The sequence below is a fragment of the Vulpes lagopus genome, chromosome 1 (assembly GCF_018345385.1).
Source record: "Vulpes lagopus strain Blue_001 chromosome 1, ASM1834538v1, whole genome shotgun sequence".
NCBI classification, from domain to species: domain Eukaryota; kingdom Metazoa; phylum Chordata; class Mammalia; order Carnivora; family Canidae; genus Vulpes; species Vulpes lagopus.
The window spans coordinates 102,996,208-103,022,322 of NC_054824.1; the positions used below are offsets into that span (position 1 = coordinate 102,996,208).

General features: G+C 38.4%; 2 protein-coding genes across 2 annotated transcripts in view; one reads left to right on the forward strand and one right to left on the reverse strand.

Moving 5' to 3' along the window:
- The window catches only part of PROS1 (protein S), a 62,025-nt gene that overhangs the window by 10,153 nt on the left and 25,757 nt on the right, over positions 1–26,115 (forward strand). Inside the window, exons 2-6 of the mRNA XM_041759695.1 lie at positions 10,148–10,305; positions 13,924–13,948; positions 22,236–22,322; positions 24,541–24,663; positions 24,764–24,895. Coding sequence (XP_041615629.1) covers positions 10,148–10,305; positions 13,924–13,948; positions 22,236–22,322; positions 24,541–24,663; positions 24,764–24,895 — 525 coding nt within the window. The remainder of the gene's footprint in view (positions 1–10,147; positions 10,306–13,923; positions 13,949–22,235; positions 22,323–24,540; positions 24,664–24,763; positions 24,896–26,115) is intronic.
- LOC121493644 (39S ribosomal protein L27, mitochondrial-like) lies at positions 11,433–12,132 on the reverse strand (the record flags this gene model as incomplete). The annotated part of the gene is made up of 1 exon (XM_041759710.1): positions 11,433–12,132. A coding segment is annotated over one exon (480 nt), but the record flags the coding sequence as incomplete, so codon positions are not given.

The window sequence follows — 26,115 nt, forward strand, 5'->3', positions numbered from 1 at the left end:
GGAAAATGTTACCTTTACTCTCTGTCTACCCAGAGTTGTTACCCCTCTTTCTCTTCCTGCTCTCACTTGAACTTCCTGAGGAAGTGGTTTCTTCAAGCAGGATTTATTTTCTCTCTTCTCACCTTCCCACTGGTATTGGTGATTGAGAATGTTAACAGTGATCCTAGTGTGAAACCGACTCCTTGTAGCTCTCATCCTAAATAATGGTAATAATTATTAATAGCTTTTCTTTTTTTTTCTTTTTTTTCAATGAAACATTTTAATTTATTTATTTAAGATATTTATTTATTCATGAGAGACAGAGAGAGAGAGAGGCAGAGACACAGGCAGAGGGGGGAAGCAGGCTCCATGCAGGGAGCCTGACGTGGGGCTCAATCCCGGGTCTCCAGGATCAGGCCCTGGGCTTGAAGGCGGCGCTAAACCCCTGAGCCACCTGGGCTGCTCTAACTTTTCTTTTTTTGAGAGAGACAGAGAGAGCACACATGTGCATGAGCAGGGGTTGGGGCAAAGGGAGAGGGAGAGAGAGAATCTGAAGCAGGCTCCAGGCTCAGTGCAGAGCCCAAGGCGAGGTTCAATCATAGGATCCTGAGGTCATGACCTGAGCAGAAATCTAGAGTCAGATACTTAACCAACTGAGCCACCCAGGTGCTCCTCTTACTAATGACTTCTTTACAATATTTGACGCTGTTGAAACTTATCTTTTGAAATTGACCTCCTTTTATAAGCATTAGCTTCTTCAAATTTTCTTTCTCTCTATAAGGCATGTTATTCATTCTATTTCTGTTGTTTTGATGATCTCTAGTTTCCCTTAAATATTAAAGTTTCCTTGGGTTCCATTCTGGCCTTATTGAACATCTTTTTCAGCTTAAACTACTCCCTATATTCTAGTAACTCCTAACATTTTTAAACTATTCAAGTAAATCCATGATTAAAATAACCTAATTTGAGAATACAGATACGCACTAAAAAAATGCATCTGTAGTCCTGTTAGCCAAAATAATGCTTTCCTCTATATTCTTATAAGCAACTTTGTCTGAATATGTATATATACTTAGAAATTAAAATACATACATACAAGCAAGAATGGAATAGTGTTTTAATACTATTTTTTCAAATATTATTATTTTTTATTTTTACCAAATATTATTTTTAACTGGATATGTCACCTAAAAATATGATGCTATCTTTCATATCAATAAAATCTGTCACACTTTAAAATAGATTTATAATTTTCCTTCATATATGTTCATCATAATATATTTAATCAAAAACATATCTTTGGAAATTTATATTATTTCCAGTGTTTTGCTAGATCAATAATATTGTAATGCACATATTCATACATATTTTTTAAATTTTTTTATTTATTTATGATAGTCACACAGAGAGAGAGAGAGAGAGAGGCAGAGACACAGGCAGAGGGAGAAGCAGGCTCCATGCACCGGGAGCCCGACGTGGGATTCGATCCCGGGTCTCCAGGATCGCGCCCTGGGCCAAAGGCAGGCGCCAAACCGCTGCGCCACCCAGGGATCCCTCATACATATTTCTTTACAAATGTCCATTCTCTTTTCCTCAGATTACTTTCCTAGAAATAGAAAGGTTAGCTGAATATCTAAAGGTTTTGGATATATGTTAAATTTCTCCCTGGAAGTTTGCTTTTTTGTTTTTCTAAAGATTTTATTTATTTATTCGTGAGACACAGAGACAGAGAGAGAGAGAGAGAGAGAGAGAGAGAGGGAGGCAGAGACACAGGCAGAGGAAGAAGCAGGCTCCATGCAGGGAGCCCGATGTGGGACTCTTGAGATCATGACCTGAGCCAGAGGCAGATGCTCAAGCACTGAGCCACCCTGAGCCACCCTGGCGCCTGGAAGATATTCATTAGATTTTAAGATGTTTCTTAAAGTTCTCTTTGAATTACCTGGGTTTTTTTTTTTTTTCTCCTATTGGTTTTATTTTTCATGCTATTGATAGCCGTTAATTTGTTTCCTCCATATTTCTGATGATTCTTGGTTGTCTCTTCGTATTTAAGCAACAGTGCTGAATTGGCTTTAGGGGGCTTGTGTGAGTTTCTTGTGTTGTATATATCAGTCTAGTTTCCTGTTAGGCTTTTTTGTTTTTTAAGGGAAGGTTAGCACGTAGCTCTTTATACGCTCATGACTTGATTCACTTATATGATAATGTTTATTAGGCGCCCTCTGAATGTACTGCGGTGCGCTGTGAAACCAGTGCTGTGTCATTGCTGGACTTTCAAACGAATGCTCTGCTTCTAGTTACCTCTCTTCCACTCCCACTAATGTTGTATTACAATCTATCTGAGACTTGATTTCTCAAGGGCAGAAGAGTTCTTACTTCCGTTGTAACTCCATGGGTTTGTTTTAGATCAAGCCTTCCTGTCCTATATTTATCAACAAGTCTTCATCAGCTTTCCAGCTTCTGGAGAATTTGTTGGAATTCTTATCTGCCAGTGACTCTTCCCATTCTTTCAACTGTTGCGGGTTATTCCTTTTTCAAATTCTCCTGCAATCGAGGTGCCTGGTAGCTCAGTAGGTTAAACAACCAACTCTTGATTTCCTTCTTTCTTTCTTCTTTTTAAAAAATATTTATTTATTCATGAGGGACACCGAGGGGGGCAGAGGGAGAAGCAGGCTCCCTGCGGGGCACGGCACCTGATGCAGAACTCGATCCCAGGACCCCAGGATCATGACCTGAGCCAAAGGTAGATGCTCAACCACTGAGCCACCCAGGCATCCCACAACTCTTGATTTCTGTTCAGGTTATGATCAGGGTCCTGAGATTCAGCCCCACATGGAGCTTTGTACTCAGTGAGGAGTCTGCTTGAGAATTCTCTCACTCCTCCCTCTGCCTCTCCCCCAGCACATGCTCGCTCACTTTCTCTCTAAAATAAATAAATAACTCTTTCAAAAATAAAATAAAATAAAATAAAATAAAATAAAATAAAATAAAATAAAATAAATAAAATAAAATAAAATAAAATAAAAAATAAAATAAAATAAAATAAAATACTTCTGAAATCATTTTAATGCAGTCTTGGAGAGAGAACAGATAACTGCTCTCTGACATCACTAACCATAAACACCACTTTCCATGTCTTTAAAGGCAGCTGGTAATAGTCCCTAGCCTTTGCCTTATATAGTAGTCCTCTTGGACTGCTATGACAGGATATCACAGACTACATGGCTTAGACAAGAGATTTATTTTCTCATAGTCTTGGAGGCTGGAAAATCCAAGATGAAAGTTCTGGCCAGTTCAGTTTCTAGTGAGGTCTCTCTTCCTGGCTTGTAAACCTTGCTTTTTTACTGTTCTCACATGGCCTGTCCTCAGGCCCTATATGCTTGCAAGGAGAGAGCTGCTAATATCTCCTCTTATAAGGGCACTAATCCTATAGGATTAGGGCCCCATCCTCATGACTTCATTTAACCTTAATTATTTCCTAAGAAGCCCCTTTGCCAAATACAGCCACACTGGGCATTTCCACTTAAACACATAAATTCAGGGAGGTGGATGCAAACATTCAGACCATATGCCTTGTCAAGTAGAACACAATTACTTTTTTTTTTTCTTTTTGCTATAACTATGGAAGGGGAGAGGTAGGTTTTTTCTACTTTGTGGCCAATTTTTTTTTCTTTAAGAAGGCCAGAGTTTCTGTATGTTAAATGTGTCTTTCCTTATTACTTGTTTTGTCTTTCTTCCCCAACCCCTTATCCCAATCATTTTCTCCCCTTAAAAAATTATTTTTTCCATTGTTATTTAGACTGCACCTTACAGCCTTTTAGAAAGTTAACCAGGAATTCTGAGGGTCTGGCAGACATTTGGGGATTTAGTTATAAACACCTACTTAATACTATACTAGTATTCCAAATAATCTCTTTTCCACATCAGCATTTAAAAGAACAATTATCTTAAGAGTCAAAAAGGATGTATCTAGAGTCTTTCTGAGCCTTGCCTCATATCTGGCGGATGTTGCAGGAAGTAGGATAGTGCAGAATTAGGCCAACTCTTTCAGTGTTGCCTTTAAGAATGTCCAAGAACAGTTTGCCTGTTGCTTTTCCAAACATAAACACAGACACAGGCCAGTGAACTAATAATATTAATTGATGCTATCCTAACAAATAGGTCAAATAGAACAAATCCACAACTTTTCCTGTGCCGTAACCTCTTGGTCCATGACGTCAAAATCAGAAGGTGTTCTGGTGTCCTGGTTTGTAGGAGGGGAGAGAGACAAGGAGAGCCACTGCGGGCAAGTCTGGTGCACGTCAGAGAGGAGCTGCTGGGGGAGCCCCGGGGCCAAGGCTCTCTGGGGAGGAGGCCTCCAGACCCGCTCCTTACCCCGCAGCCTCCAACTCTGCGTCCCTTCAGGCGAAGCCCTGTGATTTATCACTCACCAAATCAAAGCAATGATTACTGTTGTGTTTTGGGTATTTTGAGGGTTTTGTTTTTTTTGGGGGGTGGGTGAGGTGGTAATAAGCTATCTGTTCTGTCTTCTGGGTAGAAGTCCTTGTCGCTTTGGAAGGACTAGCTGACGTGTGCCACTTTCTCTGTCTAGGGCTACAATCAAAGGTTTTAACCTTGGGGAAACAATGGCAGAGTGTTTGGTTTATTCTTTGTTTTTCTAGACTAGAGACTGTAAATTGAAGTTGTAATTAAGTGTTGGAGTAAGGAGAGGTCCGTGTCACTCCTGTTGTGGCCAAACAGTTCAGGCATTGTTTCCCTCCTCATGCACAATGGGGGTTGACAATCACATTTTTTTTTTAATGGCACCGATGGCTTTTCTATGTCTAAATGAACACCAGCCTTCATCTCTTTTAATGCAAATGTTTTAGGACTCAATGATATGTACAACCTGCAGCTCACAGATTATTTCCTCTTTTTCTTTCCCATATTTAAATTCTTATCCAGATCTGCTCTTATGATTTTTGACTCTTTTAACGTATTTCTCATCAGCCTATTTATTGCTTGGTCCTCTTGAAGAATGAATGCATACCTCCATTCATAGTTCACCTTTAGAGAATACTTTTTCAAACACTTCTCTAACCTTTGACATAATAATATGAGAAGAATCAGTTGGTCAGCAGCATAGTCCTCAATATAAAGGGAAATAAGAACTTTAGAGAAAAGCAAGTATAATAGTTCTTTTTTAAAAAAAATTAACTTAAAAAAGATTGAAGTGTGGCATGCATCCAGACGTGGCGTTTCTTCCTGAAGGCAAACACAAGCTTCTTTGAAAATTGGTAATGGTTATATAGGCTGACAAATGACTAATGAAAAATCTATCTTTTGGGGGCTTCTGGGTGGCTCAGTTGGTTACGCATCTGTCTTCAGCTCAGGTCATGATTCCAGGGTCCTGGGGGAGCCTCATGTTGGGCTCCTGGCTCAGCAGGAAGCCTGCTTCTCCTTTTCCCCCTGTTTGTGTGCTTGCGCTGTCTCTCTTTCTCTCAAATAAATAAATAAAAGCCTAAAAAAATAAAAATCTATCTTTTGGTTTTCATAGTCCTTACAATCTTCACATTTTTAAATATCCCTACTCAGAAATCTTCCATGGCTGAAATCTTTATAGAAAAAAAGATTTCACATTTGATTACTATGTGATTATTTTAAACAAAATTGGTAATATCTGGACACATGTTTTCCCATCACTATTAATCAATGTTTTTTTCTATATTATGTGCAGTTCTGTTTTTCTCAGGCTTTGACTAAAGAAAACATGCCATTTCAACAGTTGACACACGTGAAGCAGTTACGTCTCAGAGTATTATCTAGTTGTTCTATTTGTACATTGAAAACAATTTTCCCCTGCTTCGTCCCACACTGAAGCAGAAACAAAGATTCAAACACTGCCAACCCAAATGCTAGCCAGAGATTTTCTTCTCAGACACATTTTTTTAGGGGTAGTTCTTCATTCTTGGGATGCCAGACAAGTAGGGCCTGGGGAAAGGAGAGTCAGAAAGCATAACTGAAAAAGAGATGAGCTTTGGAAGGAGGAATGTGAGAACCATCTTGGCAAAGAACAAGAGAGCAGAATGGAAAAGGTTTGAGGGATGGGCCGTCCAAAGCCTTAGATCTCTTTCACTGGCAACCTCACCTTCACCTCACTCATCAGTTTTGGGCAACCTGCCCAAGATCAGTGGTCCTAACCACCCCCTGAACAGTGGGTAGCAAGTGTGAACACTTAAGTTGGGAGAGGGGGCTCAGGAAACTACCTCCCTCCGGAGGTGGGACTGACCCAACTGAACACTGGGAAGTTCTCCTCTGACCAGACACAGTGCTAACCCCACTGTCTTTATTACAGGTGCCTTTTATTAAGTACCAATAACAGTAAGTTCCTTTTTTGAGGATAAGAGAATCAGATTTTATGCTCAGAAAACAAAGATTTGCCCCTGCAGAAAAGATATGGAGGCTGTTAAGACAATTTCAAAAAAGAATTCCAGTTAAGGTTTGAACAACAGTTGTGTTATAGACATAATTGTTCAACAGCTACGGTCACTGTTTTGAAGAGGGAGGAATTAGAGAAGTTAAAAATGTAGATAATTCAGTCATTTTTCTAACCTGAAAGACTTATAATCATTATAACCTAAAAATTTGAATCCGAAGGTAATACTTTTCGAGCAACATACTGGGTTGGGTTTTAACAAGGACTTTCTTGAGCACTTCTTAATACGGAGAAGTGAGAGAAGTCACGAGGGACAGTGATGCAAAAGGAAAACACGTTTTGGAGGCCGGGTGCGTAGAAGCACCCTGACCCACACAGTGTGGTCGTCCTCCGGCTCTGTAGTTCTTAATCTGGGTCTGTGCTGTCAGGTTTATATGTTTTTTTTTGACCAGGAGTAGTAGGCTCCTCCGAAAGCACGCTTGTAAGCAGGTGGGCTTATTTTCTGAGGACAGCGAGGGTGTTCTGCAGGCCTGGAGCTCGTGCCGCCGCGCGGAGCCCGGAGCCCGGAGCCCGGGGCCTGAGCTTGGAGCCTGGAGCCCTGAGCCCGGAGCCCTGAGCCCGGAGCCCGGAGCCTGGAGCCTGAGCCCTGAGCCTGGAGCCCGGAGCCCGGAGCCTGGAGCCTGAGCTCTGAGCCTGGAGCCTGGAGCCCGGAGCCCGGAGCGGGAGCCCGGAGCCCAGAGCCTGAGCCCGGAGCCTGGAGCCCTGAGCCCAGGGCCCGGAGCCTGGAGCCTGAGCCCAGGGCCTGGAGCCTGAGCCTCTTGGAGCCTGGAGCCTGGAGCCCGAGCCTGGAGCCTGGAGCCCGAGCCTGGAGCCTGAGCCTCCCGGAGCCCGGCGCCGCCCTGCACCAACCTCTCGGCCGCTGCGCTATTTTCCGTGATGGTCGCGGCTGCACGCGTGGACGCGCCGTTTTTGCATCGTCTCCTTTATTACTCCCCACACCTGTTCTAAGTAGACGATTTCCCCATTTTATACGTGAGCAGACCACAAGCCAGGGCGGCTGTTGGCCTCCCCAGTTCACCCCGGTCCCGCTGGCGCCGCCCAGCCCCGGCCTGCGCCGCGTCCCCTCCTTCAGCCTCTTTCCCTCGCGCAACTCAAAGCCCGTGGGGATGAGAACTGTGTCCTCTGGAGGATGGCATTGCTGATGGGATGATCAAGTGACGTCATATACACATGGAAAATCATTAAGTACCATGCCAGTTTCAAACACTACTATTTTTTGAAACTAGGGGAAATAAAGCGTAAGCATTCAAATTTAGACTAGTTTTTTATGGTTAACATCGTTATCCTTTAGGGCAGAGGTGGAACAATTTTCCTTTTGATTATTCCTCTAATCAGTGGAGAAAATGAAACCTCTGCCTGTTTTCTGAGACGCAGCGGGTATAATGGGTAGTCGCAGGTCTGAACACTGGGATCTAATTCCTAATTTTGCTGTTTATTATAACTTGGGGCAGCCGTCTTGCACGCTCTTTATGTGAGTCTCATCCTCTGTGAAATAATAGAGGCCAAGTAGGAGCATTAAAATAACATTACTTACTTCACTCTTGAAAGGTGTTCAATTATTCAACAGATGATAATTATGGTGACTGTTGACTAATTAGTCCTTCTGCTGCCTTTCTTTTTCTTCCTTCTATTGTCATCTTTTGTGCGTTCGTTATTCACCAGGTGATAAGATAAAAAAGAGAAAAACAAATTTATCTGTTTACTTGCTCATCTTAATGAAAGAACTATGTGGTTAAAATCAGTATTAAAGGGGAGCCCGGGTGGCTCAGTGGTTTAGCGCCGCTTTCGGCCCAGGGCATGATCCTGGAGACCCGGGATCGAGTCCCACATCGGGCTCCCCGCATGGAGCCTGCTTCTCCCTCTGCCTGGGTCTCTGCCTGTGTCTCTGTCTTTCTCTCTCTCTCTCTCTCTGTCTCTCATGAATAAATAAAGTCTTTTTAAAAAATCAGTATTAAAAAATTATTTGTAGATTTCATTTTTGCTTTTAAAAGTTTTCATTAAAAACTAGTGTTATGTTTACATACTAAAACAATAAAGCCAAAGCCCCATACTGTCCATTCTTATCTTCAAACATAATTGCAATCAGTAGTTTGAGTGTTTCAAAACTCTTTTCTACGTATTTGTCCACATGATATTTACATATCTACAAGTACGACTGATATTCATAGGGTGATGCTATGGACATGGCATCCCACTATTTTCATTTTTAATTTAATAATATATCTTGAAGATCTTCAGCACAAGAGTAACTTCCTTCTCTTTGATAGCTGCATATTGTTCCTCAGTACAGATTTATTATAGCTTATTTTTTCATTATTTTCTTGAGAATTCTTTATATTGTTCCTAATTTTTTGATATAACAGTTTATCAACAAACATTCCATATACACCTTTTCCAGTACATGTACATATCTGTAGGGCATCCTTAGAAGCAGAATATTAAGGTGGAGAGTATGTGTGCTTTAAATTTTTAGGTACTAGCAGATTACCTTAAGGTAACGCTTGCCAGTGTCTATTCCCACCATTGATATACAAGAATACTTGTTTCCCTTTGCCCTCACCAATATTTGATGGCATTAGTCTTTTAAATTTGTGCAAATCTAATGCGCAAAAATCCAGTTAAAATTTTTTTAGTGAACATCTTTTCACGTTTATTGAACATTTTTATTTTCTTCTTTAGTGATATTTATATGATTTTGATTATAGTTTTTCTTTATATTATTTTGTATTTAATCTTGCACACATTCTTATTATTCCTTGGTTTTTTTTTTTTTTTAAATTTTTTATTTATTTATGATAGTCACAGAGAGAGAGAGAGAGGCAGAGACACAGGCGGAGGGAGAAGCAGGCTCCATGCACCGGGAGCCTGATGTGGGATTCGATCCCGGGTCTCCAGGATCGCGCCCTGGGCCAAAGGCAGGCGCCAAACCGCTGCGCCACCCAGGGATCCCATATTCCTTGGTTTATTATTGTGGTTGCTATTGTTTTAATTTGCAAATGTTGTTTATGCATTCAGGATGTAATTTTTCTGTTCTATATCATGAAATATTTTCTTCCAGTCTGTCACTTGATGTTGAACTTTATGTTATTTTTGTTGTTGTTCAGCCATTATGCAGTCGATATTACCAATTTTTTTCTCTTTGCCTTCTGTATTTTGTGTTTTGCACATGATTTTCCTTGTTCCAAAGATTTTATTTTCCTGTGTGTATGAATAAATCAAATGTTTTAGCCCACTGAGTACCTTTTAAATAGCTGATTAGACTGTACTCCCACATTTCTCTATCTTTACAGAGGTCATGTGGTTTTCCGTTAAAACTGAGAAAGCTTATGACTCTTGCTTTAAAGATGTGTGACTGTAACTTTTGATATAGGCATTTCAGCATGATGCTTTTTCCAAGTGTAGTCATAATAAGGTGAACATTAAATATTGTCTGATGTGTTTGGCCTCATGCATGAACTTCAGTGATTCATATAGGTCATTATACAAGTGCTGGAGCTTGCACACCAAACCTGCTCTTTGAGTTGTTAATCCAGCTGCTTATGTATCTGCATATTTTTCTTCTCAGGTCACCTATACTGATTTTAAACGTTATGTGGTTCACAATCAGACAATGATTTTAATTCTCACTGTTTAATACAATACCATATTTTAGTTGGAGAAATGAAAGGATTACTCATAAAAACTTATTTTTTCCTTCAGTTTTGTCAAAGGAGCATGCTTCTCAGGTCCTGGTTAGGAAACGCCGTGCAAATTCTATGTTTGAAGAAACCAAAAAAGGTAATCTTGAAAGAGAATGCATTGAAGAATTGTGCAATAAAGAAGAAGCCAGAGAGATCTTTGAAAATGACCCTGAAACGGTAAGAATATATGAAATCTAATAAGTTAGCATACCTAGACATACAATTAAAGACTGAACTTTTCCAGCTTGAGTCCATGTTCCTTGGGTTCCTTTTTCAAGTTAATGATTGTGTATATCACCTTCCACATGTAACCACTGAAGCATTTCAGAAGAAAGTGACTTCAGAGGAAAGTGGGCTTGTTCGGAAGACACTATTGCCAAAGCTGTGTGCTCTGACCAAACTATCATTCAGTTATACTGCATTAGAAACAAGTGGTCTTGACCTCATGGGTTGTAAATACCTTTTCCCAACCAGAAAATGGTAGTATTGGGTAGGTGGAGAGGAAGATATCTCAAGTATAATGTGTGTGTGTGTGTGTGTGTGTGTGTGTGTGTGTGTGTGTGTCTACATTATCACTATACTTCATTACATCTCTCCTTTGGCATTTTTAACCAGGTTTTAGAAAACAAGGATATTTAATCCAGAACTTGGTACATCATAGGTACTCAGTGAATGCTTACTGAAGAATTCGTTACAGTACTGTATTCCCTAAGTGTAACTTCCATAAAGCCTTGGGAAGTTTCGTGAGCCAACTTAATATGATCAATAATTCCTGGGGTTAGAATTTATATATTCAGTGTATAAATTTTCCCAAGTTAGTGTAGAAGAATTTCATCATAAATATCACTAAATATCATACAGAAATATGGGACCCCCGACCATATCTTTAGTTCCTTGATTTTTGAGGGAAGGATGTTTTCTAATATGCCCTGTGGAAACTAGGATTATAAACAGTGCTTCTAAAAATTAGGATGGAGATGACCTTGAGAATTCAAATCTGATAACCATCAAGCTTACATCAGATATTTTCCCTGAGATGAACTATGTAGCCCAAAGGAAATGAGGGAGAAAACACATACAAAGTACCTCCTTTAGCTCAGCTGTGGCTCCTGGGACCACGAGACTAGATGAGAGATAATGAGCAGGAACATTTTCTATAGGTAGAGAACTTGTCCAAGACAGCAACAACTTGTGTCCTCCAGAGTTCCTCTTTAAGCCTTTTAACTCTACCTACTTTGATAGGTTCAAAGAACATTTTTCTAAGGTACCCGCAGAATCATTTTTACTACTCTTCAGGATTTTTTTTTTTTTTTTTTTTTTTTTTTTTTTGACTCCAGCAAACTTTATTTTTGGCCCCAGGTCAGGGCTCCCAAAAGGCTTCCTAGCCAGTCATTTCGGAGTCTTCTACAGTCATTACCAAGTGGGCTTCCTCAGGAGGCCTTGCTATCCCCAACTCTTGACTTCTCCTGGTGCCACCCTCTCCTGTCACCTGGGCTCCAGTCTCCATCCAATGGCCCCAGGAATTCAAAGCATAGCTACCAGTTTGAAGGTGCCCTCAGGCTTCACAGGAACCACGTGGACAAAAGTCTTATAGAGCACAGCACCCTTGGGCAGCCTGGTAACCAACTCCACAGCCTCCGTGTTGCTGGGACTGGGCACGTAGACCTCCTTAGTGTAGCGGACCACTCCCTCCTCCAGGGCATACAGGTGCTTCTTCTTCCCAAGGCCCACATGGGCGCCTGGGTGCCAACGGAAGTGGCGCTGAGTTGCAAGGATGTTGCCAGCATGAACGTAGTGACCCTCCATTTTCCTGAGGCCAAAGCGTTTGCCTGGTGACTTTCCACCCAGGTTTTTGGAGCTGCCACCTGTCTTCTTGGATGCATATCTGACGGCAAGAGACGCAGCCTGAGGGGGGCTCAGCAGGGCAAGATGGAAGCCCCTTGCTATGTGACAAGCACAGGGCTGGCAGTCCTTGCTTTCAGGCCTGCAGGCACAGCCAGTTAATCAGGGATACGCCAGAGTCTTCAGAGAAGCCTTGTGAGACTCTGGAGTCTACAAGTTGAGTTCCTGAAATCAGGTTTCTGAAGTTTTAATGAGCAAAGGGAGTAGCAGCCGCCCGCGTCCTCAGCGCCAGCGCCGCCGACGCCATGTTTGCCGTGCACTACTCTTCAGGATTGAGCCAAATGTTTCTCTCTCTGTTTCATTGCTTTTTGTGGATCAGCGATTGAGAAGACAAAATATTTTATTTCATACCATATAGCAGATTAGTACTTTATTGGGTAGGATATATATTATATATAATATATATAGTATAAAACCTTAAATACATATATGCCCTAGTAGTCAGAATAATATAATAAACCCCCATATACCTCCCCAGATTTCAACAATGATCAGCAATCAGCCATTCTTGTTTTGCTTAGTCTCTACCCCACCCAGTCTAATTTTTGTTTTGTTTTGCTAGATCACTTAAGGCAAACCTGCATCCCTGAGATATCATATTATTACATCACCCATAAATACTCTAGCATATATTTCTAACACTGTAGATATGTTCTTGTAGCTCAGCCTCTGAATAGCAAATGGAGAGTGAGGTAGAAGACCACAGTGGAGAGGATGGAAACTAGTGAAGGGAAGCTCATTTATGTGCTTCTTCCCCTCCACCTTCTTATATTGGTCTCATATACAAGAGAAAGGTGTCAGAGAGAATAAAGAAAAAATAAGAGAAATGAAAGACAAGGAAAAAAATACATTTGTGACTGCTTCTCATTTTCCATCCTGCCCCAGCCTCTCCTTGTCCACGTCCCTAATACCCTAGTCCACACTCCCAGTCTCCATCCTGTTGCTCACCTGCCCGCTGTCTGTAATATCTTCTTTTCACGCTCACATCATCTCCTTTTGAACCCATTCATTGTTGCCTGTCCTCTGGGCTCTTGTTCTGTAGAAGAAAACACCATGGTGGAATTACTTGGTAGGAGATCCCATCCATATAACATCCCTATGAACTATAGACAAGTGTTGTGTAGGTTTATATGTGGGAGAAGCAAGAGTGAAGACGTTGGCTCTGTCCTGGGTGAGGTACATTCCTTACTTGTGTATGTTTTTGTGTAGAAATGTTGGTTTCTCATGAGGTGTCCTTGTGCCATTAATGTTACACATTAGATACCTTATGGCGTAAGAGGCTTTGGGGAGCCAGCCTATGAACCTTACCTTGAGAAATCTTTTTTTTTTTTTTTTTTGAGAAATCATTTTTAACATTTTTCTCCCTTTGGTAAAGTACATTTTTTAGTCCAAATTACTGATTTACAGACAGACTTTTGGTACACAGCCAATTTATAAATAAGGTATTACATGTACATGAGATGCTAAAAGATGAATGTTCACTTTAATTCATTTCAAATTATGTCACTGTTATTCAACATTAACTCTGGCATATGTATTCAGCATGACAGGAAATGTGTCAAATGAATATGTGATCATTTTGGAAAAATTAAGATTTACAAACAGAAAGCGCATGTTACATGTAACATCTTCAGTAGAACCTGTTTTCAGTTTAGAAGCTTATGTAACATGATTTTATTGCTCTATATTTATTTAAGCTAAGCATCTTATTGGCTTAATGTTATTAGTTATCTACTCGCATATTTTACTATATAGCAGAAATGTAATATGGAAATGATAGTTATATGTAATATATTTGCATATTTAATATAAAACACATAATAAAATTAAGTTTTAACTATATAGTGAAATTTAGGCTTGCTAAGATATATTTTTTCATTTCTTTCTTTCTAGGATTATTTTTATCCAAAATACTTAGGTAAGTTGAAAGAATCTCAATTATATAACCATAGAGATAGAAGGTAATTTAGATATGATCAAATTCATCTTCTAATATAATTTAATTAGCTTTGGAACTAAGATCTCATTTTATATGCAGTTTTGCTGTGTTTTTTTATTTATGGATATGTAGACAAGTTTGAAATGATTCATTGATTAATGTATGGCATTTTGACTTTTAGTCTTTTTCATTCTGTTTCTTTGTTATAAAGGTCCATGGGCTGATGATGAATTATATTTAGGTATCAGGACACTCTTTATAAACATATAAATTGTCATGGGTTATCTTAATATCGATATACAGTTAACATATAGTTTTAGGTATACAGCATAATATTTAATACGTGTATATAAATGTTGCAAAATGACTACACAGTAAATTTAGTTAATATCTGTCACCACACATAGTTACTATTTTTTTTTCCCGTGATGAGAACTTTTAAGATCTACTTTCTTAGCAACCTTCAAATATAAAACACGGTGTTATTAACTATAGTCACCATCCTATCCATTATACCCTAGGACTTGTTTACTTTATAACTGGAACTTATAGTTTATCTTTTAATGAAAGTAAAGATTTCTACACTCTCCAGAGCTTATGATATAAATCATCATAATTTAAATAGTTATAGAAATCATTAACAATGTCTTTCTTTGCAACATCATTTCACCATTCCCTCAAGTATCGTATCTATGCTTTGCGTTTTGATACCATTCTGGAGTCTCAAGGAAGGAGGTGACATTTCTACACTCAAATAGATTAGATTATTTCAGCTCAATATAAGTTAAACATAACAAAGCTCCAGTTTGCTTTAAGCAAATGTTTAAATATATTAATATTACTTGGGAAAGTTGTCAGCATTTTCAAACAATAAAAGTAGAGTATAATTTGCAAGTCTTCAAAAGTCCCCTCTTTCTGATGGGACTCTCTGTAGGTCCAGCCCACACAGGCATGCTCTGACTCCTCCTTTAGGCTTGGAATATTCCCCATTTGTGCCTCTTTCCATCCAGTCCTTACCCCAGCCAACTTGAGGGTTCCAGCAGAAATCAAAAGGAAATACTCCTTGGGGGAAAAAAAGAACCCCATAGAAATATGATCTAATATGCATTAATAACTATGCAGCTTAGAGTTGTTAATATGATTTTGCAAATAATTGTTTCTGTTAAACTCATTTCTCTTGAAGTTTGACGTTTCATTATAGTTAAGGCTTTACTTTTTGTTTGCTTTTGTTTTGTTTCTGGATACCCATGTGGAAGTCCCAGAGGCCATCTTTAGATGGGGGATTATTTATACCTTTCCCCTTTTCCTAGGGAGCCTTACTCTGAAATGATGGTATGTTCTTATATTTATGATAATCAATCAACAAGATAAGAGCCCAAGACTACTAAGTAGAAACCCTTTTAGAACCAAGTGTCCTTTTTCATAATTCCTGAAGTGGTTACTCTTACATGTGTTTGTGTTTGTGATGGTCTGACTCTTACTTGTGTGGCACATCCTGAGCCAAGGAGATGCAATTGCAATATACTACATCTCATTTTATCTGTCTTCACAGCTGCAGAACATCAGTTCAGTGGTGTCTGTCTTTAGAATTTCATGGCATAACCATTTCTGTTCTGTGGGCTCTGGGGTGTTTTCCAGTAGACTTGTTATAATTTCTTTTTATAACTTACAATCTAATATTTACCTACTACAAGATCTTAAAATTATTTAGTTTCTATGAGCCATAGTTTTCTCATTTGTCAAATGAATAATAACAATTTACCTAATAAGTTTCTAGCAAGAAATAATGTCAGGGGCACCTGGTGGCTCAGTGGTTGAGCATCTGCCTTTGGCTCAGGTCATGACCCCGGGGTCCTGGGATTGAGTCCTGCATCAAGCTCCCTACAGGGGGCCTGCTTCTCCCTCTGCCTGTGTCTCTGCCTCTCTCTCTCTGTATCTCCCATGAATGAATAAATAATATATATATATAATATATATTTTATATATATATATAAATAACCTTATATATATATATAAAATTAATCCTTGTTTTTTTAGGTCCATGTAATGAAGCTGTGTTTTTGCAGGCATCAGCAGTACTCTAGAAGTACATACTTTTGATCACAGAGAACATTTGGATATAGATAAATAATCTTAATACATTTTAATACAGCTCTATGTATTTAGGAAAAATTCCTTAGATAAAATACTTTTCTTTTTTCTCCTTTTATCTTTCTCAACTTCCTCTTTTCTGGCTCTACTCAAATTGCTTTCCTCTTTGCTTTTATTATTTGGAGGCATGGTAGAAAAACCAAGTGCCAGAAAGCAAAAACAAAAACAACCCCATAAGATGCAGGCTCTACTCCCAGATCTAAAGATTTCTATTGTGTCAAGTTAAGCAAGTTATTTAGCTTTTGTAGGTTCTGAATTTAAATGTGCACCATAATTATATTTTCTAACTTCAGACCTGTTGGGAATACCAAATAAGTATATTTATATAGATTAGATTTTTTTACTACATCAAACTTTCTTCAAACATAAAGTATTATTATTTAACCAACCATAATATAAAATAAAGCTATACCTTTTATTATATTTTATTTTTTGATCCGCAATCTATATTTTGGTCTTTATGTATGTATAGGTGTACGCAATAAATTCTACCATTGAAATCAGAAAAAAATGCTCTACTTAACTTATACTTTTCTGTCATTTGATGTATGTATTCTATAGGCCAATGGCGCAAATTGGAGGGGAAGAAACCAACTTTATAATCTTGTTCTTGGCAAGGCTCACATAACTTTACAGTTATCTTGGTTATTCAGGAATCTTATTACAGTGAGATAAAGACACCCAAGAACTTAGACCACTAAAACTAACACAGTGGGTGGTGTTTAGAGATTCAGGGGTTCAGAAAGTACTTCAGTTTATCCACATATCCTATGTACTGCATTGGAAACATGAAATTTGATAAGGAATAATCTGGGTTTCATTATACAAACATAAGTTTTTAAGTTGTTCTTTCCATAGAAAGTAGAACAAATAGCTCTACTATTTATGTGAGTCTTTAAAATATTACATGACAGAGTGGATGATTGTATTAATGAGAGAGAAACTTCTTTGGAGAAATGTTAGGTTCTGAGCTTAAATATAAACATTAGAAACTTAGTTTCTCATTCTTGCCAAGTTGGTGAATTAGCCCAGACTGCTGACTCCTTCTCTTAAAATCATCTCAAGGGAAACACTGGCATTCCAGGCACTAATGATAACAACATAAAATGAAAAACAAGAAGTGTGAAAAATCCATGGATAAACTGAAGGCTGGTTTGACCTAGTATGTGTGTGTAGAAAGTGGGGCACTGACTGCTGAGGCAGTAGTAAGAGGAGTGTTTAAACGCTGACCTAAACAAACAAATCAAGAAAAAAAAATTTAAAAGTACAATACTGCAAACTCTTAATAACAAGAAATAAGGAACTAACAAAAATAAAGATAGAAATAAGTTAAAAGAAAACAAAAGAGAAGATTCACTAAGTTAGTAAGTTAGATTGACCCCTAACAAGAATAATTAAGGAAAAAGAAAAAGAAGGAAAAAGAAAATGCCAAAACACAAAGAGTAGGATAAAAAGAGGAAATACGATAAGCCCAACTTAGATTGAATTTATAATGATAAAGATAATCATAAAATGTAATCACAAAATAATACAAATCGCTATACCAAAATATATTTGGAAATTTGATAAAATGGATACATTCCCAGAAAAATATAAAACATTATAATTTTATATGAAGTAGATAACTTGGTTACAAATAATTACTAAACAAGTAAAACCTCAACCAAAGCCCCCTTCCTTGCTCAAATCCAGAGCCAGATGTTTTATAGATGACTCCTTCCAAATTAAAAAAAAAAAAAATTGTTAAATTTTCTTTTATAAAAGTGTCCTAGAAGAAAGAATAAGATTCTACTCTGTGAGCTTATTTAGAAAACTTGGTGTAATCTTGGTTCCAAAATCAGATAAGAGCTTCTGCACAGCAAAAGAAACAGTCAACAAAACTAAAAGACAACCTACAGAATGAGAGAAGATATTTGCGAGTGACCTATCAGATAAAGGGCTAGTATCCAAGATCTATAAAGAACTTATTAAACTCAACACCCAAGAAACAAACAATCCAATCATGAAATGGGCAAAAGACATGAACAGAAATCTCACAGAGGAAGACATAGACATGGCCAACAAGCACATGAGAAAATGCTCTGCATCACTTGCCATCAGGGAAATACAAATCAAAACCACCATGAGATCCCACCTCACACCAGTGAGAATGGCGAAAATCAACAAGACAGGAAAGAACAAATGTTGGAGAGGATGTGGAGAAAGGGGGACTTGCTTGCACTGTTGGTGGGAATGTGAACTGGTGCAGCCACTCTGGAAAACTGTGTGGAGGTTCCTCCAAGAGTTAAAACTAGAGCAACCGTATGACCCAGCAATTGCATTGCTGGGGATTTACCCCAAAGATACAGATGCAGTGAAACGCCGGGACACCTGCATCCCAATGTTTATAGCAGCAATGTCCACAATAGCCACACTGTGGAAAGAGCCTCCTTGTCCTTTGAAAGATGAATGGATAAAGAAACCAAGAAACTGTGGTCTATGTATACAATGGAATATTCCTCAGCCATTAAAATGACAAATACCCACCATTTGCTTCAACATGGATAGAACTGGAGGGTATTATGTTGAGTGAAGTAAGTCAATCGGAGAAGGACAATCATTATATGGTTTCATTCATACGGGGAATATAAAAAATAGGGAAAGAGATTATAGGGGAAAGGAGAGAAAGTGAGTGAGAAATATCAGAGAGGGAGACAAAACATGAGAGACACCTAACTCTGGGAAACGAATAAGGGGTAGTAGAAGGGGAGGTGGGTGGGGGGATGAGGTAACTGGGTGATAGGCACTGAGGGGGGCACTTGGGATGAGCACTGGGTGTTATGCTATATGTTGGCAAATCAAACTTCAATAAATATAAAAAACAAAAAACAAAATCAGATAGGAACAAGAAATTAAAAATAAAATTCCATTTCAATTATAAATTAATTCTAAATAAAATGATATCCAATCTAATCTAACATGTATTAAAAATAATATATCATAATAAAGTAAGGTTCTTTCCAGAAATTCAAGAATAGTTTAACATCAGACAATTTACCAATGTAATTGTCCACATAAATAGTACATTATTACCTCAATTCATACAGAAAAAGCAGTTGATAAAGTTCAGCACTTAATTATAAAACTTTTGTAAACTATGATTATAAGAGAACTTTCTGAGCTTGGTGAAGGTTATGCAGAATAACCATATAATTAACAAATTTTGATACTTTAGTCTAGGACTAGTACTACCCTAGGTAAATGCCAGGTAAAAAAGAAAAAAATAGGACTGTCTTGGGGAAATTGGCATGTATGGTCACTCTAATGAAATATGCACAACAGGAAAGCAAGAAAGAAGGAAAGGAAAACAGGAGGAAGAAGGGAAAAAAGGAAGGAAGAAAAAAAACCCCCAAATCTGGAGTAAACATTATACTTGCTGGATAAACTTTATATGTAGTCTCTTCATGATTGATGATAAGAAGAGAAGCACTGGAAGTTATAGCCAATGCAATAAGGAAAGAGAAATAAATAAGAATTATGTAGGTCATTGGCAAAATATATACCTATCAATAATTATAACTTATATGAGAAATACTTAGGAATAAGATCCATAGACAATATTTTAGAGCACATGAGAGATTTTTAGATAGCTCTAAGATTAGTCTATAAAAATCAGTAGTAGTTCTTTACACAAATAGTACAATAGAAAATGAAAAGATAATAATACCTCCTGCTGTAACAACAAATCTCTATAACCTCTATAGAGAAAAAATTTAAAACTTGAATTAAGAACATAGAGGATAAGCTGAAATCATGGAAAGACATTTCATGACCTTGATTGAGTGGTACTCAAAGGAGAACAATTCTTTCCAAATTAATCTATCTATTAAAAGCAATCTCATTTAGAATTTCAGATAGATTTTTTTTTTTTAAAGGAATCCAGGAAGTTCAGTTTAGCCTATAAATCAGGGAATAAAAGTCTCTGCATGTCTAAATAAACCTTTAAAAATGTAAAAGGACAAAGCCCCTCATCAAATATTAATAATTCAAAGGTATAGAAAGAAAATTATATGATATTGTGAGAACACGTAGACTAATGACACTACAGCGTTCAGAGACAGACCCATGTATATATGCCAGCCTAATATTTGATAAAGATAACACCGCAAATCACTGAATTGTTGAGATACTAGTGTGGGGGAGATTGGCTAACTAATCAAAAATATAAATTTGGGTTTTTAAGTTACAACAAATGTAATGGTGTATTCCAGATGGAATAAAGACACTTAAAAAATGTTAAAGTAAAACCATGAAATTAAAGAAATAATACAGTAGACTATCTTTGTAAACAATGGCATGGAAAAAAACCGCAAATGCACAAACCTTAAGACAAAATAATTGGTAAATTTGATTAGAAGAGAATTAAGAACTTCTTTTAAAAGAGACATAAAAGATAAGGTTAAGAGACAGATAACAGGATCAGATGATATTCATAATGTCTAAATTTCTGCAAACCCGTATAAACAAATAACTGCCAATAGAAAAAAAGTTAATAAGGAACATTTTCAGAGGAGAACACAGACATTTTTTAAATGACATACATGTATGTCCCATCTCACTAGAAATCAGAAAAACAGCATGATATATCACTTTATTGCCTATTATGGCAAAAATTAGAAAGCCAAGATAGAGAAGTTCTTAAGTTCTCTGGTGGGAACACACCTCTGAAAAGCCACTAAGCACCTGCCTATCTAATGATCTGATGATTCCTGAAAGCCCTGGAAATGTATTTCTTATGCATTTCTTATGCATACCAGTCCATTGTCATGCAACTGGTAGAGGTGGGAACCGGTGGTGACCTGAGTATCTTCCACAGGTGGGGGGTGTATTATAATAGTGATGATTGCTTGCAGGGGAATAAAGTTTTAACAAGTCAAAAATGCGAAGCAGTTACATATGTGGCAGCAGCATGGAGTGATCCTAAAGATACAGGGCCTCCCTGCTCCCTGCACTTGGGTGTGCCCTGGGGTTGCCTTGACCGGCAGACTGTGGTCGAGGTGACAAAGTGCCTCTTCATTAGCCCTGCAGCTTCTGGTTTCTTCCTCCTGGAAGCCAGCTGCTGTGAAAGAGGTGTCCCTTTAGGACCATCCTGCCAGGAGAAACCCCACCACACGGAGAAGCCCTGAAGCATGACATGGCCCAGGACAGGGAGAGATGTCAGGGAGCCTGAGCCACCCCAGCTGGGGGTGGTCCTTCCAGCCTCAGCTTCCCTGGCTTACTCTATGTTCCGCAGGGACACACAGCCCAGCTGAACCCTTTCTGAATATTTGACCCACAGACGGTGAGCGAAATGCAGTGATTGTTGAAGCCTCTAATTTGGGGGGTTGTTGCTCAGCAGAAGGAAATCAAAATACCACTTCTTTAGCAAGTTGGGATTGGCTGTCCAATGAAGTGATTGACATCCATAGATATGTCTGTATATATCAATGACGTTGTCTTCAGTGACTACTAAGAACTGTTATGTTGTTGACACTAAAGGACTCCGAGTTAATGTAAGTATGTAAATATTTACCTGTTATTTCAGCCGTTTTGGCTGCCACATTGCTGTATCTAATTTTGCAGAATAATAGTGAGGAATAAAATGAATGAAGTAAACCTACTTTGTAACAGTGAGGCATTATACCAATGTTGTTATTACTCCCTATGCAACAGCGGAAGAATTAGAAGTTGCCCGAAGCGATCAAAAACAGTGACTTGACTTAATTATAGACACTTTTAAATTAGGCTCTGGTCTACAGATTTGAGGGTAAATTTGGGCGTCTGCTGAAGAGTTAAGAATATAGATTTACTTGCCAATGAATTTTTCTGTTAATCTGAGATCTTTTTCATGTCTTGCTTTGGGGTTCTTCTTCAAAAAGAAGCTTCCATAAACCAGTTTTTCATGATTCTGTACTTACTGTAATCTTCCTTGTAGAATTTTTAATTTTTCAAAAATGTAGGTTGGAAACATTTAGGGATGACATTTTGAATGCCAAATCCTATAAATCCACAGGAAGATGAATGTTCTATCACTTTGGATAATTTCTACCTCCACCACGATTTCAGATAAAGTAAGCGATTACATTTGTACTTACAGGTTGTCTTGGCTCTTTCCGAGCTGGATTGTTCACTGCCGCGCGCCTGTCCACTGATGCTTACCCCGATCTAAGGAGCTGTGTCACTGGTAAACACCTCTACCATCCATTTAAAAAACAAAACAAAGTAAAAACCCATAAGTGAATAAGGTACACCATGTAAACGTATAATGTGTAGAATCAACAAATGAGCCCTGGAAGTGTTCATGCCCAGCAAGGAGGTATTCTCAAAACCACTTGAGAGAATGTCTTTTTTCTCAAATTAAATGCTGCTCTTTTACTCAAAATAAATATTTCACCTACTGTTTAAGTTGAACAGTTCCTTGTTTACCAAGCTTTAGGGTATTGATTCAGGATTTTATTCCCGATGGCTTTATTTTGAGTGTTGTTTCATAAATAATCGTGTAGTTACGACCTCATGTTCTAGTTGATGATCAGGTTAAGGTGATGTCATGTTTGTTCTTCTAGCTTTTGGCGTCAGCAACATAAATGTAAAAGTGTTAGAACATCAAATTAGCCTTCTCCTGCTGTTCGTGTAGGGCCTAGTGATAATTCTGGCAGATTACTTGTCTCTAACTTCCCAATTTCCCAGATGAGAGTCCAAGACGAAAAGGTGAAAGTGCAAGGTGTAAATCGGGATGTTCATCCAGTGAATAATTTACATGTGGCATTGACATTATCCAAATACTCATTGGTCTCCATTTTCTCTGATTTTAAATTGATTGTAATTACACAGGTAAGACAGTTTGCCTGAACGCGTGTATTTAATCCCATACTTTATTTTTTAATTTACCAAAGGATATGAAAATAAACTGTTTAGCTTTTTTATAATTTTAATAATACCTAGTTTGTTACTACTTTTCACAAAAACTTTGTTGAAAAATTTGGAAATTAGGTTTTGGTTAGGTTTATTTATTTATTTTTTTTTTTTAATGTGTAATGGAAAATTCTTCAGGCTAACTTAAAAGCAAAGGGAATGTGTCAGAAGGAACTTGCAGAGTTAACTAGGAGGCTTGAGAAACAGGTGTGGAAATGTGCTGGAACGAAGGGACCATTGAGGTGTCTAGTAGGGGAGAGACCACAGACCCACAAATGGGCATATCATTTAAGATGGTGATCAGGTGCTGGAACGTTTTGTGAAGAAAACGGCCTTCCCTGAGGAATCCCCAGTACTCTGCTCCCCGAACTCTGTCCAGTGTCTGGAAACCTTTATGTGTTTTTGAGTAGAGTTGCATTTATTTAAGGCAGGAAGGATAAATCTAGTCCCTGTTACTTCATTTTGGCCCAAATCAGAAGCCCCAAATTCTTTTTTTTATTGATACTTAGTAGTTTTATTTGTTCTGCCTACCTCACTGAATTGTTTTAAGGATCAAATAAGGTAATTTGTACAAAAAAATAACAAATTACAGTTGTAGATATATATTGTATATAGTGTAGTTGTATATATTTGCAAATATAAAAGTAGTTCCCTTTTGCAAAATAATTGTAAAGATTGGGGATCCCTGGGTGGCGCAACGGTTTGGCGCCTGCCTTTGGCCCAGGGCGCGATCCTGGAGACCCGGGATCGAATCCCACATCAGGCTCCCGGTGCATGGAGCCTGCTTCTTCCTCAGCCTGTGTCTCTGCCTCTCTCTCTCTCTCTCTCTGTGACTATCATAAATAAAAAAAAAAAAAAAAAAAAAAAAAATAAAAAAAAAATAATTGTAAAGATTTATCTAATGGACTCACTTTTTTTAGTAAGGTATGTGTTTTCTTTCTTTTTGAAAAATTTTTTATTTAAATTCCAGTTAGCCAATGTACTGTGCAATATGAGAGTCAGGTGCACAATGTAGCGACTCAACAACTACATACAACACCCGGTGCTCATGATAAGTGCACCCCCCAATCCCCGTGGCCCATTCACCCATCTCCTCACCCACGTCCCCTCAGCCAACCATCAGCTCATTCTCCACAGGTAGGAGTCGGCCTCTTGGTCTGCCTCTCTCTTTTTAAAAAAGAATGAAATCTTGCTATTTGTGGCAGCGTAGCCAGGAGCTGGAGAGTGTTATGCTGGGCAAGGCAGGCCAGCCAGAGACGGACAGATGCCATGTGATCTCACTCAGGTGTGCAGTTTGGGAAATGAGATAAATGACCACAGGGGGAAAAATAATGGACTCACTTTTCTATGAAAAAGTATTGTTTGAGGGAAGGAGTCGTGATTTTTTCCATTGGTTACAGGCTCCGTGCACAGGATTTGTATTAAAGGGTATATAATTCTTTTTGACTGTGCCACAGGGTAAAAACTAAATAGTTGTCTGTCTCCCTCAGCCATTCCAGACCAGTGTAGCCCTCTGCCGTGCAACGAGGATGGATACAAGACCTGCAGGGATGGCCAAGCTACATTCACTTGCATCTGTAAGCCAGGCTGGCAGGGCGACAGGTGTGAGTACGGTACGTATTAAGCATCTGCTTGACTCACCCGGATTGGCCTCCTGGAAAGTTCTCCAAAGGCCTTATTGCTTTAAATAATCATTTATTTTTCCCTTCCTAGATATAAACGAGTGCAAAGATCCCTCAAATATAAATGGAGGTTGCAGCCAGATGTGCGATAATACACCTGGAAGTTACCACTGTTCCTGTAAAAGTGGTTTTGTTATGCTTTTGAATAAGAAGGACTGCAAAGGTGAGAGCAAGAAGGCGTTCACGGTGCGAGAGCAAAGCTCACTTAGAGGAATTTCCCCAGGAAATTCTTGGAACTCTCTGGTTCCAAGTACTTGTAATAAATATACATTGTTACCCACCTTGAAGCCTTGTGATACGAGCCTTTTCGTTGAATGTTTATGGAGTATTGTGTTATTTATAGAACTTTTCATTGCTTTCTTACTGTATTTTATTATTTATTGTTTTATGTTTTCTCACTAGGTGTATGTGTGCGTATGCGCATTTGAATAAAGAATTTAATGAAATAGTGATAAAGTTTCAGGGCAAGTCCTTGCTTACTCGAGCCTTTGCAAAATCATTGTTTTTGTTGTTCTCAGACACTATAATATTATTTCCTTTACTCCAGTAAGATAAACAGCTATACCAAGTAATCCATCATAATCCTCAATAACCACTTCCACTGCATTTCATATTTCCTTGTTAGATATACCTGTCATATATCCAATATAAATGTTTCTTCTTGCACTTTATCTCGTGTTGTGGTTTTGGGAAAGATGAAAACTAGTTTCCTTTCTCTTTATACATTTAAGATCTCATCATTGGTCATAACGATTTTTTTTTCTTCAGATTTAAATAATCCCTGTCAGTTTAGCTTCCCAGTAAGTCATTTGACTCATGTATTTCCTTTGTTTTTCCTTGTCCTTATGTTTCCCTACAATTTTGACTTTTTCCCCCCCTGCCTATTGTCCTTCCCATTTGACTGTTTTAACTGCTGTAATTAAATCTTCAAATATTTGTGCTAGACGCGTGGATGACTAAAAATGAAATTTTCCAGCCTGGAGTTAACCCTAGAAATTGGAAATAATTTTCCCTTTCCTTCCTTCCTTCCTTCCTTCCTTCCTTCCTTCCTTCCTTCCTTCCTTCCTTCCTTCCTTCTTCCTTCCTTCCTTCCTTCTTTCCTTTCTTCTTCCCTGTCTCCTTGTCCTTTTTCTTTTTGCTGTGAGATGGAAACATGTAGTAAGTTAAAATAAAGTGTCCTTGTTCAACTCTGTTCACATCTGCTGTGGGAAATCCCCAGATTGAATTCGTATTCAAGGGATGATCTGTCCCTCACTGTGCTATAGTGTTTGGCATGGTATAATTTACTATAATATCATTTAAAGTGCAATCAAATGACTCTAAAGTGAACTGCAGGGATGCCTGGGTGGCTCAGCAGCTGAGCGTCTGCCTTTGGCTCAGGAT